A 26,386-nucleotide genomic window follows, 5' to 3' on the forward strand; every position below is an offset into this window, starting at 1 on the left:
ACCGCCCCTGGCTACGCGCCTGCTTTAAAGGGAAAATAAAAAACAATCATGATTTTCTCTTCTCTTTTCTTTTCTCTTCTTTTTTCCTTTCTCTTCTCCTTTCTTTTCTCTTCTCCTTTTTTTCTCTTCTTCTCCTTTCTTTTTTTCTCTTCTTTTCTTCCTTTTTTTTCTTCCTTTTTTTTGCGCCGCCAATAGGGGGGGGGGGGGGGGCCGCGGCCGTTTCGGCCCCCCCCCTGGATCCGCCACTGGTATATATCAGTGTCTAAACGTATTGCATGTTATCGCTTTGAGGTTTCCCTTTGAAGGTACCCTTTTTTTTTTTTTAATCTCCAGCGAGTTGTTGTTGTTGTTGTTGGTAAATGTTTAATGGCGTTCATTCAGTAATGAATATATACGCCATAAATATCTTCAATTTTATAAGAAAATCAGTTATAGTCTTCATAAGAAAACTGAGAATAAAGATTTGTAATGAAATAATTAATTAATAAGTAACGCAATTTATTCAGAGTCTCTCGATGGTTTTCAACTTCGTGTTTCTTCTCCAGCGAGTGCCCTTTTTTGTCGCCCCCCCCCCCACACACACATACATTTGAAAATTTGGAAGTTGTTTCGCCGCCCCTACATATCATACACGACTGTCTGTAGGCTCTGGTCATAAACTAAATGCCTCGCCTAAATTAAACAAACACAACAACAACATCTGTCATAAGTACACGTGTGCAATAAACATAGCAGACGACACAACAAGAGCTACAAAACTTGGCGTTCACTCATTGGTTCGCTAGCAGGCTTGACACCTTTTAAAAATATTAATGCGCAAGGGGAATTTTAGTTATTGGTATTTTAGATATATTTTTTTCCTTAAAACGATAACCCATTCGTTATTAACTGATTATTTTTATTCAATAAGATCATAAACTAAGGATTAAACTACCTTTAATGCTGTTTTTATGAAAAATAAATATGCACACTTTTATCTTCGCGTAATATTCGTGGTGATGAGCATGCGTATGATCACCGTTGCTGAATGCTTGATCCGCCTACTTCGACAAGATGATGTCCCCAAAACTGCGCATATTTGTCCTTTTGTTGGCTGTATTAAGCCTATCAATACATGTGGTGAGCAGCCAAGATGACGAAGAAACTGAAGGTTCGTATATTTATTCAATTATATTCTTAATTTGTTGAAAAGATGGAATAGACTAACTCTGTTCAAGAATTTCTCGCTCATTCTCTCGAGTCAGCTCGAGTTCAGCGGGAAGGTGTCACAAACTGTGCCCGAGCTCCGGCGTGCTGGCATGCAGATGTATGCAGATCGGTTCCAAGTTGGACGTTCAACCTCAAGTCCAACTGCACTAACAATCAAGTATCAACACTAACTTGGCTAAGTCAAGACAAGACAGACTAGGGTCAGGGCAGGCACAAGACTCTGACTCTGCTGATTAATAACGTCATACTTCAATTTGTAGAGTAAAGTCAAACGGCCAGCTAGATCAGGATTCATTTCTAACGTTAGATTGGCAGGAAGGGTTTTCAATTCTCATTTTCAATTTCAGGGATCAGGCAGCCCAATGTAGATCTAATGCCTTGGTCACAAATACCCTTACGGGCTGCTACGAACGCCGTACGAACGATTTTCAGATCATTTCGTAAGATCTTCTTAAGGCGGCCGTACGAAACAAGCGCTCGTAGACCGTTCGTAAGAACGCAGATTGGTCGATGGTCTTGTCCAAGATTTTTTTTAACATCGTACGAAACCCTCTCTTCGTAAGGCGGCAGTAAGAACGCCGTAATTACATCGTAAGAACCACGCAAGATCTTCGTACATTTCGAAGGGTCGAGGGACAATTTTAGAAGCTTCAAATTATTACGATGACCGTAAGAACGCCTCAAGTTGTTCATAGAGGGCTCTTACGGCTTTCGTAAGAACGCCTTACGAGCGGAGATTCTTGTGGTCTTCATACGAATGACTCCTGGCGTTCGTAAGAAGTTCGTAAGGTGCTCGTAAGGTGTACGTACACAATTTATGCAAATTTTGAGTTTTAACGGTTATAAAGCCTCACTCTGTTCATAGTGTTCGTCAAAGGATCATCTCCTGTCGAAGAAATATTGGACCAAAGGGGAAATCTGTTAGAGGAAAGAGATGAGGAGGAAAGAGAAAGAGGAGGAGAGCGGCAACAGCAATATCAAGCAGAGGCGCCGGAAGTGGGGGCATTCACCCCCCTCCCAACCCTATAAAAAACAGTAAAGGAGTATAGATGGTTTGTATTTTTTAACCAAACTTAATTAAATTAAATTAAATTGTATTCCATTCAAAGAAAAGGAAAGTTAATAGGGATTAAATTTCGTATACATTCCGCTTGCTCCTACATTTTATCAATGGATGTTTTTATAATATATGCGATTTGCGCATATCGTGGAAATATTGTAAGAGGATGGGAAAGTGTTTTTTTTTAAAAATATTATAGTGGTGAGAAGACATGAGCCCCTGAACACTGGCGTACTAATGGGCGGGGGGTATTTCTAATTCGATACCAGTGATTTCCAAATGTTGCTGAAATGACATGATTTTCCGGTATTTTTTCTCAATATTTTGGTAAATCATATTTTTTTATGCGTTTGTTTGAAAATTACTAATTCCCAAATTAACAGCTGGGCATAAAAATATGCTTATTTAGAAGCCTTCATGTTAGGGCCTGCAGAACGGCGGGGCTCGGGGCTCGGGGCTCGAGCCCCCCCTCACTTTTTAAAAAAAGAGGAAAGGAAAGAAAGAGAAAGAACAAAATGTGTGATCTACCAATGTCACAAATGAGATATCAAAATATGCTCATCTGACCGTAATTAGATGCCGAAAACCTTTGAGCTTCCAGGGGCTCTGCCCCCTGGACCCCACCAAGGGTCCTATGGTGGACCCCCTGGATGCTCATCTGACCGTAATTGAATACCTATAACCCCTGAGCATTCGTGGGCTCTGCTCCGTGGAATCCCCGACAATTAGTGACCTGCCAGTGACACAAATAAGGTATCTAAATATGCTTATCTGACCGCAGTTTAATGCCTAAAAACCATGACCTTCCGGGGGCTTAGTCCCTTGACCCCCGCCGGTGCAAAGCCCCCGGACCCCACGCCAATTTACGCTACGCTCGCTACACTCTAACCTGATCGTTAATACTCCACTTTGAAAAATGTTCCATGGGGCCTGCATGTAACATGTAAGCCTAGGAGTGGTGGTGATGCAAATTTTCCTTCTGCCCCCCCCCCTCCTCCAAGCGATTTTGCTCATTACGCCACTGTCCCTGGAAGGTGAGCCCCCTGGATTTTTTGCCACCCAATCCCAAACTGATTTCGGCGCGCCTGATATCAAGAAATGATGGCCATATCGGAAGCGACCGGGAGGAGGCGGTGGAAGATGACGACGACGACGAGGAGGGAGAACCATCAAGACGGCAGTTTGACGGCGATGAAGTTTAGGTAACGGGGAAACTGAGAAAGGAGAAGTAGTCCTATGACTTTGATGCCACCACAGAGCAAAAACTTGTTGACTTCTTCGGTTAACATGACTGCTTTTATAATAAAGGAAGTAACAGAATGATATTCTAACAGCAAGTTCAAGAAACACTTTACGGAGTTGCAGTTGCAGTTGTAGTCTTCTTGGCAATACTGTCATCGTGTAATATCGAACTTTCAACAGTCATAGAATTTTCGACAGTATACGGCAGCGCTTTTTTTGCAACCCGACCAAATAGGAAACAAATTCTTAAGCTCTTCTTACGAATGACTTGTGAATGCCGTGAGTTAAACGTACGACCACCTTACGAGAACAAAAACTCGTAAGATTGGCGTACGTCTGACGTAAGAAGAACACAAGGCGTTCTTACGAAAACGTACGAACTCTGGGGCTATTGTATAACCGAAAATCACTTCGTTTCTCAAGAAGGTCTTGAGTTGTTCTTGCGAATTAAACGGCGTTCGTACGAACTCCGTAAGAAGGACGTAAGAATATGTGCCCCATCTGCGAATCTCTACGAACTCTGAAATTCGTAGGAACAGGGAGATTCGTACGAACGAATCGTTCGTACGAACATTTGTGACCGTAGCATAAGTTAGCTGTTTCGCTTTTTGCATGCAAAATCATAAAAGTGTAGGGGATTCACTAAGTACCAACAGGAATGATCAGAGTTCAGACAGGAATTGGAGATTAAAACACCGGCTTTAATCAGGCGACAACAGCCTCCGAAACAACGATAAGAATATCACAGACAACTGTCCATTTTTACAACTCCCGATCACGATCATATCGGTATCGGTTGACGATAACAATCCTATAGTGACGGAGCGGTTATTAGACAGCAGGGCCTACTATTTAACTACGGAATACTTCTTAGGATTAACTACTAATAATACTATAATAATGCCTAGATCCTACCATAAGCTGTACAACTCTAGCTGCTCCACTAGACGCTACGTAGACTCGAGATCAGGGGAACACAGCAGACGGCATGTAGCGCGGTTGCAGTTCCAGTTCCAATCTGCCATACCCAGTAATGGGTATGATCGCGGAAACTACCGCGGGTGTCGCCAAATGCGGGACTTGCACGCATATACCCGCCAGAGCCGTATTGGCTCAGGCTGAATCACTACAATCCCTATAAAAGTAGTTCTAGAGTCTATACAATAACTTTACTTTAGAAGTGAATGTGATACTTCAATGACCGCAAACCACCTTGAACTAGTCTAGTCTAGATCTATACGGTATACGGTATATGGTCTACCCACTCCAGCAAAGCATAGAGAGTCAATGCCAATGCGTATTGACCTCTAGCACTGCATACATGCTGTGAGGCAGGGACCTAGAAGTCTATACACCACACAATATCGCATAGACTGTACACAATCGTGTCGATGCAGCTGTAAGCAAAGTTTGACACTAGACTTACAATTTTAATTTTTAAATTATTCTTTTTAACATCAGTAAGTTAATAAAAAGTTATTTTACTGCTATTTAGGTGTCATCAATTGTCACTAAAGTACCGATTTTGAGTGAAATCAGTTGAGTTTTGTACAGTGGTGTTTGAAATGTTGAGAATCAAAAGCACAGCTTTTACTACACAGCCAGGATAGTGATGCTCCTATGTGTGGGTCTACCCATGATTTGTTATTTGTTTGTGTTTTTTTTTTCTCCATTGATTAAGAATGAAACTATTGAATTTGGGGGTAACTGGAGAAATAAGATTTAGTCTAAAGGTCTAGATCTAGTGTACTGATATTATAATTAATGATAACAGTTTTAGTGATAACAATTCTCATCTAAACTTTACATCTACTTAGTAATTGTTTGAGGTGCAATGACTAAATTGTCGGATTAGGAGACTTCACCATGTATAATTTCAATGGTCTTTCTAGAAAGTGTCTACTAGTTTTGTTGCTACAAACTGAGAAGTGCAAGAATTATGTGTACCATATCATGTCGTTATCTCTCTAGAATCAAATGTAGTCGAGGAAATCGTGGAGGAGGCGTTTCATGTGGAGGAAGAAGATGATGTGCTTGTACTGACTACCGACAATTTTGATGATGTCGTCAACGGCGAGGACATCATTCTCGTGGAATTCTACGCTCCTTGGTAAAATATAACTGTTTTTTAAACATTGCTGGTACTGGTAGAATGAATGTAATCATTGTAGTAAAATAATACAATGATGGCTTTACAATTTTACATGAATCTACATGTAGGGTCTCAACTCTTGACACAATTAAGTTTCCAAACCCAACTCAGATAATGTTTAAAAATTTGCTCAAAGGAAAATTCAGGATTTCTACTCCCTCAGTCAGTCAGTCATTTTGCTTTGCAGGTTTTGAAGATGAATCAGAAGAAGTCTCCATTAGAGGCAGGGTATTTTAAAGACATTGAATTCCACAGCGGTAATGTATTTTCGATTGTGCCATCTATCGGTCAACAAGCGTACATTGAGGGACATTGGTTGATAATGCAATGTGGGACATGACCGTCAACACATCGAAACATATTGAGCAGCAGATTGCAGTAATACATAAATCTGCGGTAGTGTCAGAAGAAAAAACAATGCCCTTAAAGCAGGACTGCACTACTTGTACCAACATGTACTTACGCCCTGTATACAGCCAACAATGCCTAAACGGTACACGTTAATCCCCCATGGTCCCCTTTTTCTTATGTTACTTGAGAGCTGATTTGATGAGATAACCACCTGCCAGTGACCGTACAGAGAGGTCTAATCCCTCCTGGTCAAACTAATGCAGATAGGCTTTAAACTGCTCCAATTCAAACCAAACAACTTGTTTGTCTTCCTCTAGGTGTGGTCACTGCAAGACGCTAGCCCCGGAGTATGCTGCCGCTGCCCTTGAGATGAAGTCTGCCACTCCACCTGTGTCCCTCGCCAAGGTGGACGCAACAGAGAATAAAGAGCTGGCCTCTCGCTTTGACGTCTCTGGTTACCCTACCTTGAAGATCTTCAGGAAAGGGAAACCTTTTGCCTATGATGGACCAAGAGAAAAGAATGGTAAGTCTTCTGAAATGTTCTGTTTTTGAGGTGTTTCTTCTTCTTCTTCTTTTTCTTCTTCTTTTTCACCTTCTCTCTTTCACCTTCTCTCTTTCCTTCTTCTTTTCTACTTCTTCTTCTCTTTCTCCTTCTCCTCATCCTCCCTCTTCGTGTTCATGATGTTTTGTAGCTAAGGGGCATCATCAGATGCAAATGGAATTCCTTGATGCCTCCTGTGAACCTTGTCAGCACACAATCATTTTGTGGGTGTTTCTTTTATCAAGTTTATCAAGTGGATAATAAACAAAGCTTGTCTTGGAAGTTTTTGTTTGTTTCTTTTTTTTCATTTTCTTGGCCTTGCTAATATCAAGAGTTATAAAAGGTTTTGAATCAATCACAACATTTGCATTGCATATCTCTGTTTCAATCAGGACAGTGGAATGTATTATTTGGCATCACCTGTGCCTGGGAGGGGAAAAGTGAACAGAATCACAGTAACCCTCGGGTCTTCCCTCTTAACTGATTGGGGATGTGCAGGTGGACCACCACCTAGGTTTCCTTCTACTTATATATGAATAGTGCTCCTCTGAATGGAGACTCCATTTAACATCCTATCAGAGGGGACATAGTGCTTTCCACTGTAACCTAGCCTGCTTCTATGAAACAGGGGAGGGGCACATTAACACGCAATGCAGGTTTAATTCATCTGTCTGTGTTGCATTCCAACCAACCATCTTTGGTTTGACAGGCAGACGCTTTACCCACTGAGCCAACTCGCCTTTGCGGCTACAATCTGCAAACAATGTACAGTGTTTGCAAAATGGGTTTCTTATGGACACATCCAATCTTCTCTCTTTCCTAGGTATTGTGCAGTTCATGAAGAAGGAATCTGATCCTAACTGGACACCGCCTCCAGAAGCTGTCCTTACGCTGACCAGTGAAAACTTTGATGACATTGTCAATGAAGCCGACCTCATCCTGGTCGAATTCTATGCACCATGGTAAGTTGCCTTTCCTTACCTTGCACTTGATCTTCCTGCGACGATCGCTCCATGTCAGTTTCCTATGCAGTATACTAACCAAATTCTTAGCTTCAACACTGGACCCAACACTAAATCTATTCTAAAACCCATTTGCAACCCTAATCCTATACCTCAGATGAAATAAAGCACAGAGCGATTGTTGCAGGAGTAAATCTCTGGTCGCCTACATTGACATTTGCTACATACTTTCCCAAATAAGGCGTTATTCGTATAAAGCATTCGACTGCCGTAAAAAGAAAAACACATGAAATTGAAGATGTTCATTCTTGCATTTTGTTCTGATGATTGCGAGATGAAGAAATTCTGTATACTTTCATTTATATGCGTTCTTTGATTTTGTAGTACAGATTAATTTCTTATTACTTATCTCTTGCATTAAGTGCAGTCAATATCTGACTTGCACTCATTAAAGAATAACACGAGCGGATAGCGGCTACTTCAGGCATGAAAAGACCACCTTAAAAATGGTGCATCTGCAAGTGGACCTAATAAATTTTGACGCTGGGATAAGTGCATTTTTCCATCTTGCCGTTTCTCTTTCTCATGATATAGGTGTGGCCACTGCAAGAAAATGGCCCCGGAATTGGAAACGGCTGCTACGGCCCTCAAGAGCAACGACCCGCCCGTCCTCATTGCCAAGGTAGATGCTACTGCTGAAAGTGACCTGGGCACCAGGTACGACGTGAGTGGATATCCTACACTCAAGATCTTCAGGAAGGGCAAAGAATCGGAATACAAAGGACCCAGAGAATCAAGAGGTATATGAAAATTCAAATCTTTTTCATAGGTATTTGCTCTTGCATGTCACAGTTTTTTTACCACCTATCTTATTTTGTAACAGTTGGCTTTAAGTTTGTAACCAAAAGTCTGGTGGTAGTGGTATACAGCAAATTTAAGATTCATTGTGTGTGTCTGTAAACTTGTCAAGACAATCACCAGTGTACACAATATATTAGCATTGCATACTTAATTAAGTACTGTAGTAAACCCTGTCACTTTTCATAACATAGGAATTATGGGCATGTGAAGAAACAAGTTGGTATGACCATATAACTGATATAAGCATTACACGTCGTCTGTTTAGAGCCAGAAATGTGTTAACTCATTACTTAACACCCCCCCCCCCACCCCTTTCGGCTTCAAACAGATCATATTTAACGCCTGCTCAAAGAAACCCTGTCAACTTTTATCGCTAATCAGTTATCATCAAGTACATGAAGAAACAGGTTGTTGATAGTTGCCAACTTCTCGGATTTGCAAGAGCTTCTAGAGAGTTCCTTGCATATCATGATCATAAAGATTAGACAGTCAAACCTGCTTTAGTGATCCCCTGTCTACAAAGACCACATTTATTGTTTCCCTTGAAAATGGTTTCTCATCGAAACATGTACTAAAGGAACCTGTCTACAAAGACCACATTTATTGTTTCCCTTGAAAATGGTTTCTCATCGAAACATGTACTAAAGGAACCTGTCTACAAAGAACTCTTTATGTGTTTCCCTTGGGCAGTCGCTATAGACTGGCTTGACTGTATCAGTATTTCAAGTAGGTAACCCTATCGTTTTTGTCAAGTAACGCCTGGCTGGAATTTTCCTCAGGGAGTGGATATTGTGTACATAGTGTGTGCGGGCAAGTATTGAATCCTATGACTGGGGTAATAATATATCTGTAAAGCGCTCAGAGACATTTGTATTTAACGCTATATAAAAGCGGAATATTATTATTATTTTATTTTTCTTTTGTTATCAGGTATCATTCAGTACATGCAGAAACAAGTTGGTGATAGTTCTCAGCTCCTTGGCTCTACCAAAGCTCTTCGAGAGTTCCTCGCCCACCAGGACGATGTCAGCATCGTAGGCTTCTTCAACAGTAACCAAGATCCTCTGTACACTACATATCTTGATGCAGGTAAGTCTAGTAAAGTATGTGGGGAGGACGTAGGACACATATACTCTAAAGGCATCGTTTAACAATGTTGAATCTGAGATGCACGGCCCTACATGTTATCAGTGTCTGTGATATGGTGCAATATTGAAGCCCTGAAAAAATTGCGCTTCAAAATGATCAAGAAGTGCCTCAAAAAAGAGTGACCGGTTATACCATATTAGTTTTCCCCATTAGACTGGAGTGGTATGAAAATGATTAGGAAAACGCAAAATTTGATTTTGATTTCCAATCATAAATATCTTGATAATCAGACAGAAGATTGGCTTGTAAAAGTCATGGGGTTCCTTGCTAAATCCAGGATTTACCTAATCCCTTTGATAGACCCGTTCGAAGATAGATCTTTTGTTCGCTCGCTTGAAAAGAATTCTTACGCCTGTGTATCACAGCATGTACTGTTGGTGCGTAAGTGAATAATGATTATGTAACTTTCATGAACACATATCAAATATTGATCTTGGTGGGTTTTACAATTTTGTTCAAATGACCTTTATCTGACCATGCACAGATAGTATCTCTAAAGTGGCCTTTTCAAACTGCTAACTTGACTTAATCTCTCACCGTTCTCTCCATCTTAGGCAACGGACTGAGGGATAACTACAGATTTGCTCATGTGTTTGATCAGGATTCCAGAGACAGCTACAAGATCAACGCTCCATCGGTCGTTGTCTTCTTACCGGAGCGATTCAGATCCAAGTATGAACCATGGAGACATGTCTTCACTCAGGTAAGGTTGAAAGAAAGAAGAAACTTATGTTCCCATCTTTATGGATTTACCTTGTTACCAGGGAAAAAATTACTTTAAAAATTTTGGGGGCTTCTTTTCAAGCTTGCTCGCATGAAAATAACACTCTTTAATTTGTTTTGCATTGAACTCTATGCAAAATTTGGGAGCTCTTTGGGGCATTTCAGGGGCTAATTCGCCCCGAGCCCCTGTGAATTTTTTCCCCTGCTTGTTACTAATTTACGCAAAGACTGCATCCTCAAGATGAAAGAAACCAGCAGTTTCTATCTCCAGTAAAGTAGTTTTTAGCTGCTTTTACTGTCAAAAAAATAATATTCAGTGGTTTTGTTCCTTGAAGGAAGGAAATAGCATTCTGCACCTTGTTTCTTCAGCAAAATAGCATTATGATTCAGTACTTTGTATGATCACAACAATGACAGTAGTATCAGCGCTTTTTATTTCACAATATAAGACATATTGCCATTATGCAATCTTTCTAGAAGTTATTATGCTTGATGGATGTACTTGAATTCTGTTTTGATGTTTTGTTACCATTACTTCTTGAATCTATTCGCATGTAACGTCAGCGGACGTGGAGAACCTCATGACAGAATGTAAATTCTTTTAGGTAATCCTCAGGCGTCCACTGGTGGCATTTTCACTGTCTTGTAACTCTTTCATATTATGCTCTGTGTTGTCATTTCTATTTTATTTATACATGTACCTGGAAATTAAGTAAATACAAAATAAATACAAAATTATTATTATTCAGGCCTGATAAAAACCCGATTTAAATCGGTTTCCTGATTTTTTTTGATTTTTCCCGATTTTTTTCCCGATTTTTTTTTTTCCTTCCCGATTTAAAAAAAAAATCCAAAAAAAAAAAATCCATTTTTTTTTTTTTTTTTTTTTACCAATTTTTTTTTTCTTCCCTATTTTATCCTGATTTTTCTGATTTCCCTCTTATTTTCTCTATTCTTCCCTATTTTGCCCTATTTTTTCCCTATTTTTTCCCTATTTTCTTACTTGAAAGGGGGGAATATTGTTAGATGCCATTTTTTTCCCCGCGAATCCTCTTCTTTTTTTTTACTCAAGGGGGGCGTGGTTGAGGGGAAAACAAAAAACCTATTTTTTTTTTAGTGCTCACTATCACCCCTGTTATTACTGTGCAGACTGAAGGTAGTGTCCAGGACCTGGAGAACTTCTACAAGGAGAACGATGTTCCTCTGGTAGGCCAGATGACAAAGGAAAACCGAGAAAGGCGTTACACAGACCGCCCTCAACTGGTGGCTTTCTTCTCAGTGGACTGGAGTTTCGATCACAGAGTTGGTAAGAAGAATGGACAAAGAAAGGCTGCATGATAATACTTGCCTGTCAGTTTTTTAATCATGATCATATCTTAGCTGTTTCAGTTCATGAACTGGGCTTGGATCGTTACGGTCGGATCCATTAGTCTGAACTAATGACTGATTTCTGTATGTGGGACAACGGTACAGATTTTGTATTAACTTTGTACATACCTTATCATTGGCTTGTGCCGATCACAAAGATTGCAAGAATTTCCTTTTGTTTAATTATATTACATGAAATATAATGCACACTTCATTTTCCAAAAAAATATATCTGTGCTCTTCCATTTTAGACAACTTATTCATGGATCCATGATTTTAAAAGTCCATTTTTGTTTTAAAAATGTGCAGTCACGTTTCCAACCGTGATCACAATACAGACTTTTAGATTTGCATGACGAGAACGTGGACTGCGACGTGTGGCATCCTTTTAAGGCAATGTGTCGTCCTTTTAAGGCACTGGCAGTGGCGTCACATTACCTTAAAAGGATGTCACAGGAGCAGTCCATGTTCTCGTCGTGCAAATCTAAAAGTCCCTATTGGCAAAGGTAAACAGGACCTCTTGTGACCGGCAGATCAGAGATGAAACTTTTGCATTATTTCTCTCCCTCTCCCGTTCCTCAGCCACCGAGATCTATCGTCAGAAGATCGTGGAGGTAGCCAAGGACAAGGAATTTGACGAGCTTCACTTCGCCATCGCCGACGAGGAGGAGTTCGCGGCCGAGATGAAACAGCTGGAGCTCGACGACAGCGGCGAAGACATCAACGTTGGAATCTTCACTGCCGATGGACTGAGGTTCAAGCTGGAGCCTGAGGATGACTTTGAATCCGATGTCCTTCGCGAGTTCATCAGAACATGGCAGAATGGTACGTAGGACTGCTTCTCATCCATTTGGAGCCAGAAGGTCGCTAACTCGTACTGTAAGACAGAGTTAACACGCTTCTGCCTCTGAACAGACAGTATGGCAATGAAACATGTTTTAAGAGCCACCTATATAGAAAAACCAACTGTCTTTAGTGACCACATCTTCTGTTCCCTTGAAAAGTGTTTGTCGTTGAAACATGTAAAAAAGGAACCTGTCTATAAAGACCATATAATTTCATATTCAAGTTTCACCATATCTCAAACAAAATCTAGTATATCAATATGTATATGTGCATCCAAACGCATTCAATTGAATTGCAGGTAGATGATATATCTAGCCTTGACACAGTATTTACACTTTGTGGAATGCCTTGTTTGTTTTGCTTACTACTCTGCAATTTTGATTCTCATAGAACCTAACAAAAAGTACCAAATTTGATATGTCTAAATAAGTAGCTAATTTCTATTTTTTTATGAAAATGACTATTTGGTGATAAATTCTGAAAGATGTTATAATCTTTATTTTTGTTACCTCAACTCTAAATTACATTTTATTTTGTTGTTGCCAATTTGTTGCAGGTGATTTAAAGCCAGTGATCAAGTCCCAGCCCATCCCAAAGAAATCCAAAGCAGCTGTCAAGACCATCGTCGGAAAAACATTTGAGAAAATTGTCCTGGATAAGTCCAAGGACGTCCTCATCGAGTTTTATGCACCGTGGTGCGGACATTGTAAAAAGTTAGATCCAGTCTACAAGAAATTAGGCAAGAAATTTGCAAACACCAAGAACCTCGTCATTGCCAAAATGGACGCTACTGCTAACGACGTCTCAAACGGCGCTTACACAACCACAGGATTCCCGACAATCTATTTCTCCAAAGCAGGGGATAAGGACAACCCTATCAAGTTCGAAGGCGGAGAAAGGTCGCTAGAAAAATTGAGTGAATTTATCGAGGAGCATGCAACGGTCGCAGTGTTGCAGGACAGAGACGAGTTATAGTGTGCCTTATGTTTTGTTTTTTAGTTTGTAATATTCATGTCTGAATAAATCTTTTCCGTGGTGATTGACTTTTTCTATCCTTCAACTTGATGAAATCAGTTTTTAGATTATTTATTCTTTTCCAGTGGTTTTTTTGTACAATAATGGGTACTTAATGGAGATATGCATCAGTACAACAATTTTATATGGTCAACAAAAGTTCCCCCAAAGAAATAGTGATAACTTCTCTAGAAGAATTTCCATCTTCATAGTATATCTTATTATATGTGTGTACTACTTTACATTTTCACCTTATATAAGAGTATATCTTTATAATAATAATAATAATTAACCGTTCTTGTATAGCACATAACACATAGTATTAAAACATGTCCCTAAGCGCTCTACAGAAAAACACAACAAAATACAAAGACAAGATGTACTGGGTAACAGACAAAATGGATGAATTCAACGTTAAATAAGTGCGTCTTTAAAGCGATCTTAAACTTAACAATGGAGTCAATATTTTTTAAATGTTCCGGGAGATTGTTCCACTCAAGATTACCATTCAACTTATTTTTGAAGAAAAATAATAACTTCATCTGAAATATTAATAATATCACGTTTATATTCTTCCCATCTATTCATACTCACCGTCAACATAATATGAAATGGTTGGAATGTACATTTTTAGTGTGAAATAACAATTTTCAGGAATACAATAGTACATGTGATAGCAATATTATTTCAGTATGCAACATAGAAATGAGTCACAAGTTCAATTTACGAATTAACCATTAATCCAGAATGCAGCGAAATAATTTCCCTAAGTTTTTAAAACATTCTTGTATTCTTGTAAAGTTTGGAGACATTAAAGGAAATTAATGCCAGTATTAGAAGGAGACTTATTTGTACATGTACGTTGTTACAATATGTAGACTTTTCCCTTTTACTTTCAAGTAGGAATCATGATTATTTTTGAGAAGTTTGAAATGTTACATAATGATTGTCATTGCATTTGATGCATAAGTTGTACAAATTTGGTTAGTAATTGTCAGAATCCACCAAAAAGCTGCATACCATAATAATACCTCCTAACCTGCCCAGATCCTGGCAAGTTAAGTTGAAACGTAAAAAATTAATCCAGAGTTCTGGTTGTTGCCTGAATTATCATGCTGCAGAATCGGGCTAAATTATTTATGACTAGAAATATGTCTGTTTGATCATTTGATGGTTTTAGTGGAACAAGATATAAGAACTGAGCTGATGTGTCGACACATTGAAAATAATCTTGAGTTTTGGTATTTGTTCAAGGCTTTGCAATGATTTTAAGTGGAAAATGTGTGTAAGAGCTGAGCAATACCTAAGCAAAGAACTGGAAGAAACTGATACACAACTGAGGAGTCATGGTCCCATACATTCTTCAGTGTGTCATGCTTTAAGTGAATGATATTTCCAGCAACTTTTCATTCATATTTGTACATTTTTCAGGTCAAATAACCCCAGTCTTCTAGGTAACAATTTACCGGTTCAAGCCATTTATGTCAAAGTGTACTTTTGTTTCAAAAATCAAGATGATGTCAGAAACTCTGTCCCATTCTTGTACAGCTGTTCATGGTATGAATGTGATTTGGAATTGCATATTTTTCTTTTAAAGAACGTCTTGTGCTAAAATAGCACACATTCCAATTTTTTAGTTACATCTCCTGCCAATTGTTTGAATATAACATTGGATGTTATATTAAAAGTATAAATGTGTTTCTTGTAATATTCCTAATTAACACCAACTCTAAATATGTGGTTTCATTTGTACTTGTATAAAGCAATAATTTGCGCAAATGGTGTGCAAAGAAAGGGTAATAAAGTATATTTGATTGGTTGATTGAATAAAGAATTTTTGCCTGTGCTTCTTTTTGTTACAATTACACTAGACAGGTAGCCGTTTCATGAAAGTTGTTTGTACATTTTTCTGCAACATTGAAAATTTCCTATAGAAATGAGAGATGTGTTTCATGACATTTAACAGAATCCTGATTCTTTTTGGATGATTATGTGCAATGTGTCTTAGTGATACCTGAAAGAACTAGAATGGTCATACAGAGCTGCCAACCATTACGTTTTTTCCTCCAAATTACGGTAGTACGTTATTATTTTTTTTTCTTCATAAAACAACTGCCTTAAAATGTTGATTTGATCACAAATTTGATAGAAAACCAAGGTTAAAACATACTTGACGAGAAAAATGTTCTCAAAAAGAATGAAATGCTGATATACCAAAATAACAACAAAAGAATACCTACTTGTAAATAAACTATAGGTCCTAATATGGAAAAAAAAAACAGCATGTGGAATGGACATTTCTACATGGGAAGTGTGTCGTGCGTGGTTGTAAGTTTCGTTTAAATGAATTCCTTTTTTTGGCTTGAAAGTCCTTTTTCCTTTTTTTGATCGCACAAGGTTGGCAGCTCTGGTCGTATCAAATGTTTTTTTTATGAAATAAACGGATAAATGTCATGGAACACATTGCTCAGATCATCCTTTTCAAGATAAACAGTTGGACACAACACAGATAAATTATTGCACACGTCACATAATAATCAATATTTCTTGAAATGCTTTCTTTATTAAATGCTAACCAGTAAAAATATAGTTTACAGTCGTCACCATGTCCTAGCCCCCAAACAAGCAGTAGATTTGTATTAAAGCATGTTAAAATTTTTACTACTAATCCATACATGATGTATTGCTTATCTGGCATTTGTTTACATACAAGATGTCTGCGTATAAAATGGCATAACAATAGCGGCAAATAATGTATAAAATAAATATTTTACAATGATAATAATAATAATAGGCATTTCTATAGCGCCATCTATCTAGATAATTCTATTCCGAGGCACATTTATTATTACCCTGGCTTTAGCCTAGCAGCCGTTTATACAGCGCTCCAGCATTTCAAGGAATTAATTCCTGCCAGGTACCCATTTACATCACCTGGGTTGAGTGTGGCAAATGTAGATCAATGTCTTGCCTTGCGATCGACAGTCGACACCTCCGTACAATATACAACATGCTCCGAGCTGGGAAACAGAATCTACTAAAGTATACTTCTTTGATCGTGCATATTCATTACGATTGCATACTATTTCGAAAAATATAATACAGGGAAAAATTTTAGGCTGCAAAAGTAGGGAAAGGTGGTATAATAATGACTAACAGACAAGTTTGGAAAAGTAGCAATATTTATATAATCCATCCGAAGTTCTTTTGTAACAACAATATATTCAGGGATGCCAGTTTTCAAGCAATAGCCTGAATTCAGGCCCTGGCAAGTTATTTTCAGACCATAGTTTAGGCTTTTTTGTGTACAACATAGCTCATTCTAGGTGATTTTCAGGCCCTCTGATCAATTCTAACTGGCATCCCTGTACATTACATTCTAACACTTTGTACAAATACATGTAACTTTATGCATGGAATATTACTTTAAAACACTTCGTACAAATACATCATTTAAACACTTCGTACAAATACATCATTTAAACACTTCGTACAAATACATGTAACTTTATGCATGAAAGACAAAAATTTGTAAAAAAGACAAAACATTGTTGAGACAAGTGAAGACATTAGCCGGTATTCTACTAAATTTACACCAGATGCCAAGTTCAAGCTTGGCCATTTATGTCTTTTTAACAGGAATTTAAATAGACATTACTATTTTCAATTCATTGAAAGTAAAGTTTCTCCTCTGTGAAAGTAAATTAGACCTATCACTACGGGGTTAAAGAAGTACAGTAGTAGAAAACAGACAAATGTGTTTGGAATACAGTTATTTGAAGCAAAAAGATATCTTACATAAATAGATACAAAAATTGTTTATGTGATACTTGCTCTTGCGACAATAATTGCTTGGTGTCAATTCCCTATCCTGACAAAATTCTTAAAGGGCAATCTACCCCTTGTAATAAGTTGATTTGTATGAAAGCTAAAAAATTACAGGAACAGAATGGCAAAAGTTTGAAATCAATCGGGCCAATAATAAGAAAGTAATGAATGTTTGAAATATGAGATCATCAAGCCTATGAAAATCTTAAATTGGTAGTTCGGTCAGTGGATTAATAATTATTGTGACGTAGGACGTGGCTTACTCTCCCTTTTGCCTTGTACAACATATCATCATTTTCTGCTTTCTCGCAAGTTTCTTCTCCCTTATGGCATTCTCAAAATATATTATTGATAGCATGTTATTGTAGGTCCTCTAAAAAGAATGACCCTCCTGATCAATGAACTTTTGAAAACTTAAAATTTTAGTCATTTTATATGTTGGAACGTTGGCACAGAAGGGAAAGTAGTCCGGCACTATGCATCACATTGACATTGAAGTGCCCGTACGTAGGCCCCTATTATAATAGTGATTACAACTTTCACAAATTCATAACTTTCTTATATTTAGTCAGATTTAATTGAAACTTTCATCAGTTTGCTTCTCTGGTTTTTCTGCTTTCTTTTAGAGTAGTTGTCTATTTGGGTTGGATTTCCCTTTAACCTAAGTCTATCCCTAAACCTAACTTAAAACCCAAGTGCAACTGTAACCCTAACCCAATGTCTCTCTATATGCAATTGACGCCCTGAGCACGGAGTAAAAGGTCATCCCCCTCACAAAAAAAGAAAGAAATCAGATCTACCGAAAAAACTGACATGTATGCCTGGATGCTTCTCACAAATCGTGAGTATCAAAGGCATTGTTCGACATGTCCTTCGGGGACCTGGTTCCTCTCTTCACCCGTACCAACTTTTCCCCGTCGTTAGCTCTTGGAGATGGACTTGGAGAGTTCCTTGGTAGGTCGCCCATCGGCGTAACGTCGCGCCTGGCCGGTGATGGTTCTCGCGTATCTTCCTTAGGTTGTATGACAAGAATTGGCGGCCCGCCATCCAGGCTACTTAGCGCTGAAGGCGCTCTTCTCAGTGGTTCCTGCGAAGTTGCGTTCAGGCTAAGGGACGTGTGCATTTGCAAATTGGTGCGGGAAAGAACGGGAGAACCAGACTTGCTTTCGCGGGATGGGTCGGGATCTGCGTTGTGGAGCTGCTGCTTGGGCTCTTTGTAGGGCAGAGTGCTCTCTGTCACACTGCCGCCTTGCAGTTCTTTCCTCAGTGGCGGGTCGTGAAGCCGGACGTAGTTGCGAAGATAAGAACGAACCGCTCCTTCTCCTTGCTACGATTTAAAAACAAAACAAAAAGACATATTATATTTTATGTTGAGAGTATATGAAAAAATGCAAACATCCACACAGATAGGCATTTTATTTGTTTTTAAAGAAGCCCATGCATATTATATACGTTTAAGAAAATTTGGAATGCCTTATACTAGAGGATTATGTTATATTGTAATTCTAAGCAAGAGTATCATCTTCCATTTGTAATTTCATTATAGACCGTGTTTACTATTAAAGTCAACGTATAGCGGCTGACTCGACACAAATTGGACAGCGATCTTATACTATTCAATTAAAAATCTTTTAACCTAATAATACCAAGTAGATATTCACGAAATCGCATTTCTTCTTTGGTTTTAAAATATGACAATCAAGAAGCAACCTATTTTAGAGCTTCTAGAGATCTGAATTACAAATGGTTCCGATCTTTTTCAAATCGAGCATCTTAATATTGAGGGCATACACCTAGCTGAAACAAAATAATTACTTAGTACAGAGTAATTAGGATGAAAAGCAGTAATACCTCAAACAAGAATTTGATGTCGCCCTCTTCAAGTTCGAAGTCAGTTGTATCAACGTAGACTGTATCGATTCCAATCGTTCGGCTGATATCGTCATCCTGCATAAATCAATAATTGATACGAACATTATTAAATCAGTAGCCGTTTTATACAATTGTAGTCTTTATGAAAATTATCTTATCCTAAAAGAAGTAGGTCGGGAGTCTCTTTGTGCAATGCGTCAAAGTTCACTTAGACTGGACTTTTGAGATTTCCCATTTAATGTGTACGAATATCATGCAGGTGTTGCATGGAACACCATTCCATTCGGAATTTCCCGGAGCATGGCCTACAGGAGATCGGAGAGCGTTCGCTTTGGTTCGGAAACGGAAATTTTATTTTGATAAAGTTTGGGTGAATATTTTGGAGTTGATTGAAAAAGGGAAGAGGAAACCCCACTAGTTATGTCAATACGTTGAATTACCACTTTAAGATACGCAACATCAGCAGAAGGAAGAACACCGATACGCAACATCAGACTGACAGCCAACCTTCAATAGATGGATGAATGGATGGATGGATCGCTTCCAAAGAGGATTAGGAATTAATTAAGACGAGGGAATTTTCTCCCTCGAATTCGGAGCTCATCTCTTTTCAGAAACTACTTTACAAGCTGGTCCAGATTCTGTCCGTTTTTTTATATTTTTATATTCTTCAATCATCTTTTTCTCCTCCCTAACACGCACCCCACACAGCGCGGTGTCTCCCTCCGACCAAAATGATGATCACGCGACACCCGAAAAAGCACCCGTCAAGAATAAAAGAAAACGACTGTCTCCGTTTTAGCGTTGATGGCGTTGGCGTGTTATTTTCTTAAAGGGGTATAGCATGGCAAATACTGGTTAACGCTATCTAAGAATTCTTTTGGACAACTGTGCATAAACGAATGGACTTGATTAACGGTCAGCGCGCGCTATCGTTCGCGAAACAGACCGAAGCATAGAGATCTATATGGACCGACGTTCTTCTCACGCTCCGGCTTCGCGTATGTTGCACGCAAATGAACATATCGTATTATACCCGATTGGCCCCGAGTCAGGCCATGGGTAAGATACGTGATGAGTCTCGTCATGCTACACCTTCTTTAACTGATTGCGCGTGCGAAACGAAAATATTCCAGGCAGTGGACTACTTTACAGCTTGACAAACTTACGGTGGTGAAGATTCTTTTGACATTGACGAGCAGGGTGTCAGTGAGAGCACCGAGGAACTGGCTAAACGATTTGATTTCTCTCCTCCCGTATCCCTCGAAATTGGTTTGGATTGCCACGCCCCGTTTCTCGGCGAAAGCTTGTAACTCCTCATATGTTATCTGTTGAGAAAACGAAAAGATTGCACAGTACTGATGAACTAGACCGTAAATCATTAAATATTTTCCTCACTTATCTAAACTGACCTCTAACGCGCTAATCGTCATTTCTGGATATTGTTTCAAATACAGTAATGTAACTGAGAAAAAAAAACGAAGAGGGGAAAGATAAAAACTTTTATACGAACTAAAGCAGCTATTTTCTATGGTAATTACCTTCACTAAAATGGCATGGATGATACAATGAAAAGAATAATATAGGCACTTTACTTGAATGAACAATACATTTTACACTATCATGGTTTTTCAAGCATATCTGGAATATCCTGAATAAAGGAGACCCGGCGAAAGCACCCTTTCCGCTTGAAGACCTAGCTAGCTATTGGAAAAAATATCTACACAACTATTAAAACTTGTTCAGAATTTATACTACAACGGCGGAGGCGAAGCAAAATTCGACCCACCTCATCGTCACCCTCGTGATTCAAGCAGTCGAAAATATCATTGACTTTGTAGTTATCACCGAAAAGAGTTCGACACTGCCCCTCCGTAAAGTAATCCACCTCCTTGTCGAATGCCTGCACGAGTTCTTTCCTCGTGATCGTCCCGCTCTCGTCAACGTCGCTTTCGGCAAGGAGACGAAGAAAGCCCGACAAAGCGGAGGTGATGATGGCGTGCTCGCGCACGGCATGGTCCTTGACTTCTTTGACTGCTTTCCTTTCTCTGTTCGAGAAAAAACAAAACATGAAAAATATTTTTTTTAAAGGGGCATGTTCCCCGTATTCCAGAGGGCGTTCAAAATACGTACGCGCTGGCGGACGGTGCTATAGCTGCCTATTGACACCAACAGAATACGGCTCATACGCAGATGGCATGTTCCGATAACTACACTGGCGGGAACGTGCCCCTTTAAAGAAAAAAAAAGGCGAATCAAAGAACGATATTGAAAGGAACTTGACCACGGAGAAAACGAATGAGAATAGTGGTGTATGATAAAGGGGTGTCTCCGATAACAATTTATGTCAGCAAAATATGACGGCAAAATTAGAATTAGAAAAATGTCAATATTTGGGATACAGCCACCTCATATTGGGCGAAATGGTCTCTTTGTCAGTTTAATGTCTTTATAAGGTAAATACAACGAAATCTCACTATGATAAGGTGTCAAATTTGAATTGCTCCCTCGTAATATTTGGAAATATCTGCAGATCATTCGACTCCCACGAACCATCGATCATTTGTAATTTTGTATGAATCTACCTTTCCTGTTTGTATGAATATATTTCATGTATCCATATACCAAGTATATACAGCAGACTATCCGTCGCTAAATGGACAATAAAGATGAAAATTATCATGCTTATGAACCTTTTTTTCTGCGGATTGACGATACATTTTTGTTAATTCTCCATTATACGTCCTGCACTCATTATTATGGATAATACAACAAATATTCTTACTTGGAAAGTTTCGTGTCAGGTCGAACGACATTATGCACTTTTCGCTTCTGGAGCTTTGATACCATGACGTCTTGTTCATCGCTGCTGTACTAAAATGGACAAATAAACACAAAATTAGAGAAGAAAAAAAATTGCACCTATCCATTGTTATCATATATAAATAACTTGTTATGTTCGTTGGAAAGCGGGGTTTCTAACTCATCAACTTTGTCTGTATGTCCGATCCGGAATATAAAAACTCGAATATTCTACCAGCGTCTTTACGCAAAATAATACATTTTAGTTTGCATATCTATAATGTACCTGTCGGTAAAGAAACAAATACAAACAACATAAGTGCTTCCGATATCTTCAAAGTTTGATTTAATAGTAAAAAAAAACAATATACAGTCAAATCTGTCTATAGCGACCGCCCAAGGGAAGCACAAAAGTGGTCTTTGTAGACAGGTTCCTTTTATTAGTACATGTTTCAATGGAAAACCATTTTCAAGGGAAACAAAAAATGTGGTCTTTACAGGCAGGTGGTCTTTGTAGACAGGTGGTCACTAAAGTAGGTTTGACTGTATCGCATTCATGAATAGGTCAAGCCTACCATTTCATAAACAATTTCATGAGACAAGAATGAGAAGTACGATTTTGTTTAAAATAAAAAGAAACTGGATACGTACGAGGACGAGTCCAATAGTCTTCGGGTTAACGGTTCCAAAGCGTTCCTTTTTGTCCCATAGCTTGCCGATGTCTTCAAGTGGTTGCAACCTTCTCAACATGCTGTCTCCTGGTTTCATAGAAAGCCACCAACCTAGGAATAAGAAATACAATTGTCACACGACTAATGTCGAGTACCAACAGGTAGCACTTTTTTCTCTCTTCGTAGTTAAACACTGCTTAGAGAAAGATTAAAAATAAACGAAATCGTTTAGATTGTGTATGAAATGTTAAACTGCTTTGAAAAAGGTATTAGAAAGTTTTAAGCAAAGATAGCATCGTATTTAAAGATGATTTTTTTTTTGTTGTATTTCTTCTTTTTCAGTGCGTCCCTTTAAGGTACCGGAGGAGGATGCGACGATATTTAACAATATTCCTTTATAGTTTATACGTAAGGGGCATGTTTTAATGATTTACTTCATTAATTCGATCAACGATCTTGTCGGCAAAATCGATGATACATGTGAAACCTTTACCTCCTTTTTGGGCATCTCAATCTGACAATTGTAATTCTATATATTTAAATGTAGAATATTATCTATCAATGATCTTTCAGAAGTTTGTGTTAAAAACTATCAACAGTCTTTCGTGTAAGAAATCCACCGGGCATGGAGACTTTATCTGTGAAACTTGTTAAACCTTTAGTTAAAGTTCCTATTGTTTTGACCAAGCTTGTACGCATCATGAATTTATCAATCAATGACAAAAATTATACCTCTCACTGGAAAATTGCCAGGATTCAACCTATTCCGAAATCAGGAGATAAACAATGTGTGCAAAACTATAGACCGATAGTTATTAGGGACTTTTAGATTTGCGTGGACTGATACGTGTGACGTCCATTCAAGGCAGTGCATTAAAAGGACGTCGATCGTAGCAATCCACGTTGTCGTTGTGCAAATCTGAAAGTCCCTATTCTCTCTGTAATCTCGAAAATCATTGAGAAAGCCGTCACCTCAAACTTTCTCAAATACCTTCTCGAGCCCGAAATAGTGTCTCCAAATCAGGGCTAACCAGTCATGCGAGACAGCACTGCTCTGCATGGTTGATGAAAGGTCTAAGCAGGTAGACAAAGGGAGACTGAATGGCATTGCTTTCATCGATTTACGTCAGGCTTTCGACGCAATCGACCATTAAAGGCCGTCTGTACTAGTTTGACCAGGGGGATTAGGCCACACAGCAAGGTCACTAACAGGTGACTATCTCATCAAATCAGCTCTCAATTAACATAAGAAAAAGAGGATCATGGGGGACCAACAGGCACCGATAAGGCATTGTTTTCTATATAGAGGGAACATGTAGCTACAAGTAGTGCAGTACGTGGGGCTTTAAATCTTACTCGAAAAACTTAAAGTATATGGCTGTTCTCCACTCTGTATAAAATGGTTCGCTTCGTACTTAGGAAATCGCAAACAGTTTGTTTCTATCGGAAATGAAAAATCGCCCATGAATGATATCGATATAGGTGTCCCACAAGGTTTAATCCTTTCGCCGCTCTTGTTCTCATTATTTACCAATGACCTACCGAGTCATGTACCCTTCATAATGTATGCAGACGATACCACAGTCTATAGGTATCTGGTAAAAACAAACGAAGAAGTTGAAACCAACCTAACCCAGGCAATAAACGAAACCTATTTGTGGATAAGAAATAATAGATTGATCTTGAACTTTAATAAAACAAAGGTAATGTTATTAGGATCGAAACCAAAATTAAGCACTATAAAACAACAAGTAGGTCTATCGATTAGTATACAAGGTCGTGCTCTAGAATGCGCAGATGTGTCTAGGTGTCTAGGTGTAATAATTGACAACTGCCTCGATATTAAGAGACATACCGAATATATATCAAATTTGATAAAGAGGAAGTTGGGAATCATCCGTAGAAATAAGCATTTCTTTGATGAGTCGCAACTTACTTAAATTATATTGGGGATGTATTATCCCGCCCATACTCTACTGCTCAAATGTATGGTGTGGCAGATCAGAAGACAACTATGACACCCTAAATAGACTCCACAAAAGGGCAGCTTAAATGGTAACCAACCGTACATGGGAGACGCGTTCTGAAGCAGTCTTCCGTGAATTAAACTGGCCCCAACTAAACCAAATCCTTCTAAGGGCTTCCTGTCTTATGATTTTTATTTGTGTAAATAAATTACCTCCCGCCATCCTGTATGAGAGACTTTTCTTCGTGGACGATGTATCTACAAGGACCACACGTAACTCGGGCAAGTTACCTTTGAGACCACCAAAATGTCGCAGGGATTTTTTCTGTATGTAGGTTCAATCAATTGGAACCAACTACCGCGGATCCAGAGGAGGGGGGGGGGGGGGCGAGCGGGCATTGCCCCCCCCGGGAAAAAAAAGGTTTCAAAAAAAATTGTGACCAGAAATTTACCCTTATTTTGCTCAAGGGGGGGGGGGTGAGCAAAATATCGGCCGGCGCGAATTTTCGGGGGCTAAAAATAAAAATAAAAGTTAGTGCTCACTAGAGGGACCAGGGACTTACCGTCAAAGCAATGCAATGGATAGTTGCAGAGCACGCCCCCATCGACGTAATAGTCCGAACTTCCCCGTGTCTCACTCTTTACAGCACCGAACAAACCTGCAGGAGCATAATCAAATCAATTATAAAATTAACCACATCTACAGAACAAACGATTTCTTTATATCAAAATCAGTTTTTATGAAATAAAAAAGAATGGGGTGAAAATGGATGTCATATATCGCAATATACCCTACTGGCAGTATGGTTCAGATTTCCCCCAAAATTGTTTTCTAGGGTTATGTTTAGATACCAGAAGCGGATTCAGGCAATGTCAACAAATTACACAATTAATTAAGGGACATTCGTTTTAGAAAGGAGTACTAAAGTTATGACAGTTCATTTTCGGGGGGGGGGGTTGCGGCCCCTAAGATGTATTATTTTGTATATGGCATTGCCGTTTTCAATATCTTTCACTAACAATAAAGTATTAAGTCATGAGAATCAATCTATAACATTTTAAAAGGAAAGTTGTCACTTCCTTTAAAAAGCAAGCTAGAACTCACCTGGGATAGCTAGAGACATGCGCACTGCGGTCCGGATCGGCAGGTTGGGTGAAGTCTTCACGTGACAATACTCGGCATCCATGTGATTGAGATTGGTGACCACGATACAAAGCTCCTTGCCCGTTTGGTCGTACAGCTGCTTAAAGGTAATATCGGCATCACCAGTCTTTTCTTCCAGTCTGTCTCCGAACCACTCAAAGAGACGGCGTGCAGGATGCCAACCGAAATGCTTTAGCAGGTTTGGTAGTAGACTACAGGAGGCGCACGTCGCATCTAAAATGGTATTAACAAATTATTTAATCTTCATGTTCCAACTTGATTCAGACCCTCTATAAGAGTCCTAAACTACACCAGGGACTTGTCGCATCGAAAACGGCTACGAAATGGAAAGTTTTAAAAGGGATGTTAGTCTTTGGTGTACAAATCTGCTCAGACCCTCTAGTCATAAACTCTCTAAAAGAGTCCTGGGCACGTCGCATCGAGAACGGTTCAAAAAATGGAAATTTTTCGTCACGTTCTAACTCGGTTCAGACTTACTGAAATTTTCGATTTGACCAAGCCTACCGTAGTTTGCAGGCATAAACCATTGTCGTTTAGCAGGCCTAGCAAACTATTTCTTATGTATGATAATGATATGGGGAGAAGTCGCAGATAAACGAGCCAT

The 26,386-nt window shown here is 39.0% G+C and overlaps 2 protein-coding genes across 2 annotated transcripts in view; one reads left to right on the top strand and one right to left on the bottom strand.

Moving 5' to 3' along the window:
• The first annotated feature begins 993 nt into the window (after positions 1 to 993).
• On the top strand, positions 994 to 15,312 carry LOC586525 (protein disulfide-isomerase A4). The gene is made up of 10 exons (XM_786303.5): positions 994 to 1,150; positions 5,483 to 5,621; positions 6,332 to 6,537; positions 7,379 to 7,517; positions 8,112 to 8,317; positions 9,309 to 9,467; positions 10,082 to 10,230; positions 11,400 to 11,556; positions 12,201 to 12,443; positions 13,021 to 15,312. Exons 1-10 carry the CDS (start codon positions 1,054 to 1,056, stop codon positions 13,437 to 13,439), a joined length of 1,914 nt encoding a protein of 637 aa, XP_791396.1. The 5' UTR covers positions 994 to 1,053; the 3' UTR covers positions 13,440 to 15,312.
• Positions 15,313 to 16,642: 1,330 nt separating this feature from the next.
• The window catches only part of LOC100890697, a 28,558-nt gene continuing 18,814 nt past the window's right edge, over positions 16,643 to 26,386 (bottom strand). Inside the window, exons 3-10 of the mRNA XM_030990283.1 lie at positions 25,723 to 25,995; positions 25,181 to 25,276; positions 22,632 to 22,762; positions 21,964 to 22,052; positions 20,968 to 21,226; positions 20,348 to 20,506; positions 19,158 to 19,253; positions 16,643 to 18,633 (exon numbers count right to left, since the gene is read on the bottom strand). Of these exons, the coding sequence (XP_030846143.1) occupies positions 18,139 to 18,633; positions 19,158 to 19,253; positions 20,348 to 20,506; positions 20,968 to 21,226; positions 21,964 to 22,052; positions 22,632 to 22,762; positions 25,181 to 25,276; positions 25,723 to 25,995 (1,598 nt within the window). The 3' untranslated portion in view covers positions 16,643 to 18,138. The remainder of the gene's footprint in view (positions 18,634 to 19,157; positions 19,254 to 20,347; positions 20,507 to 20,967; positions 21,227 to 21,963; positions 22,053 to 22,631; positions 22,763 to 25,180; positions 25,277 to 25,722; positions 25,996 to 26,386) is intronic.

The sequence above is a fragment of the Strongylocentrotus purpuratus genome, unplaced genomic scaffold, assembly GCF_000002235.5.
Source record: "Strongylocentrotus purpuratus isolate Spur 01 unplaced genomic scaffold, Spur_5.0 spur5_scaffold_19, whole genome shotgun sequence".
Classification (NCBI taxonomy): Eukaryota; Metazoa; Echinodermata; class Echinoidea; order Camarodonta; family Strongylocentrotidae; genus Strongylocentrotus; species Strongylocentrotus purpuratus.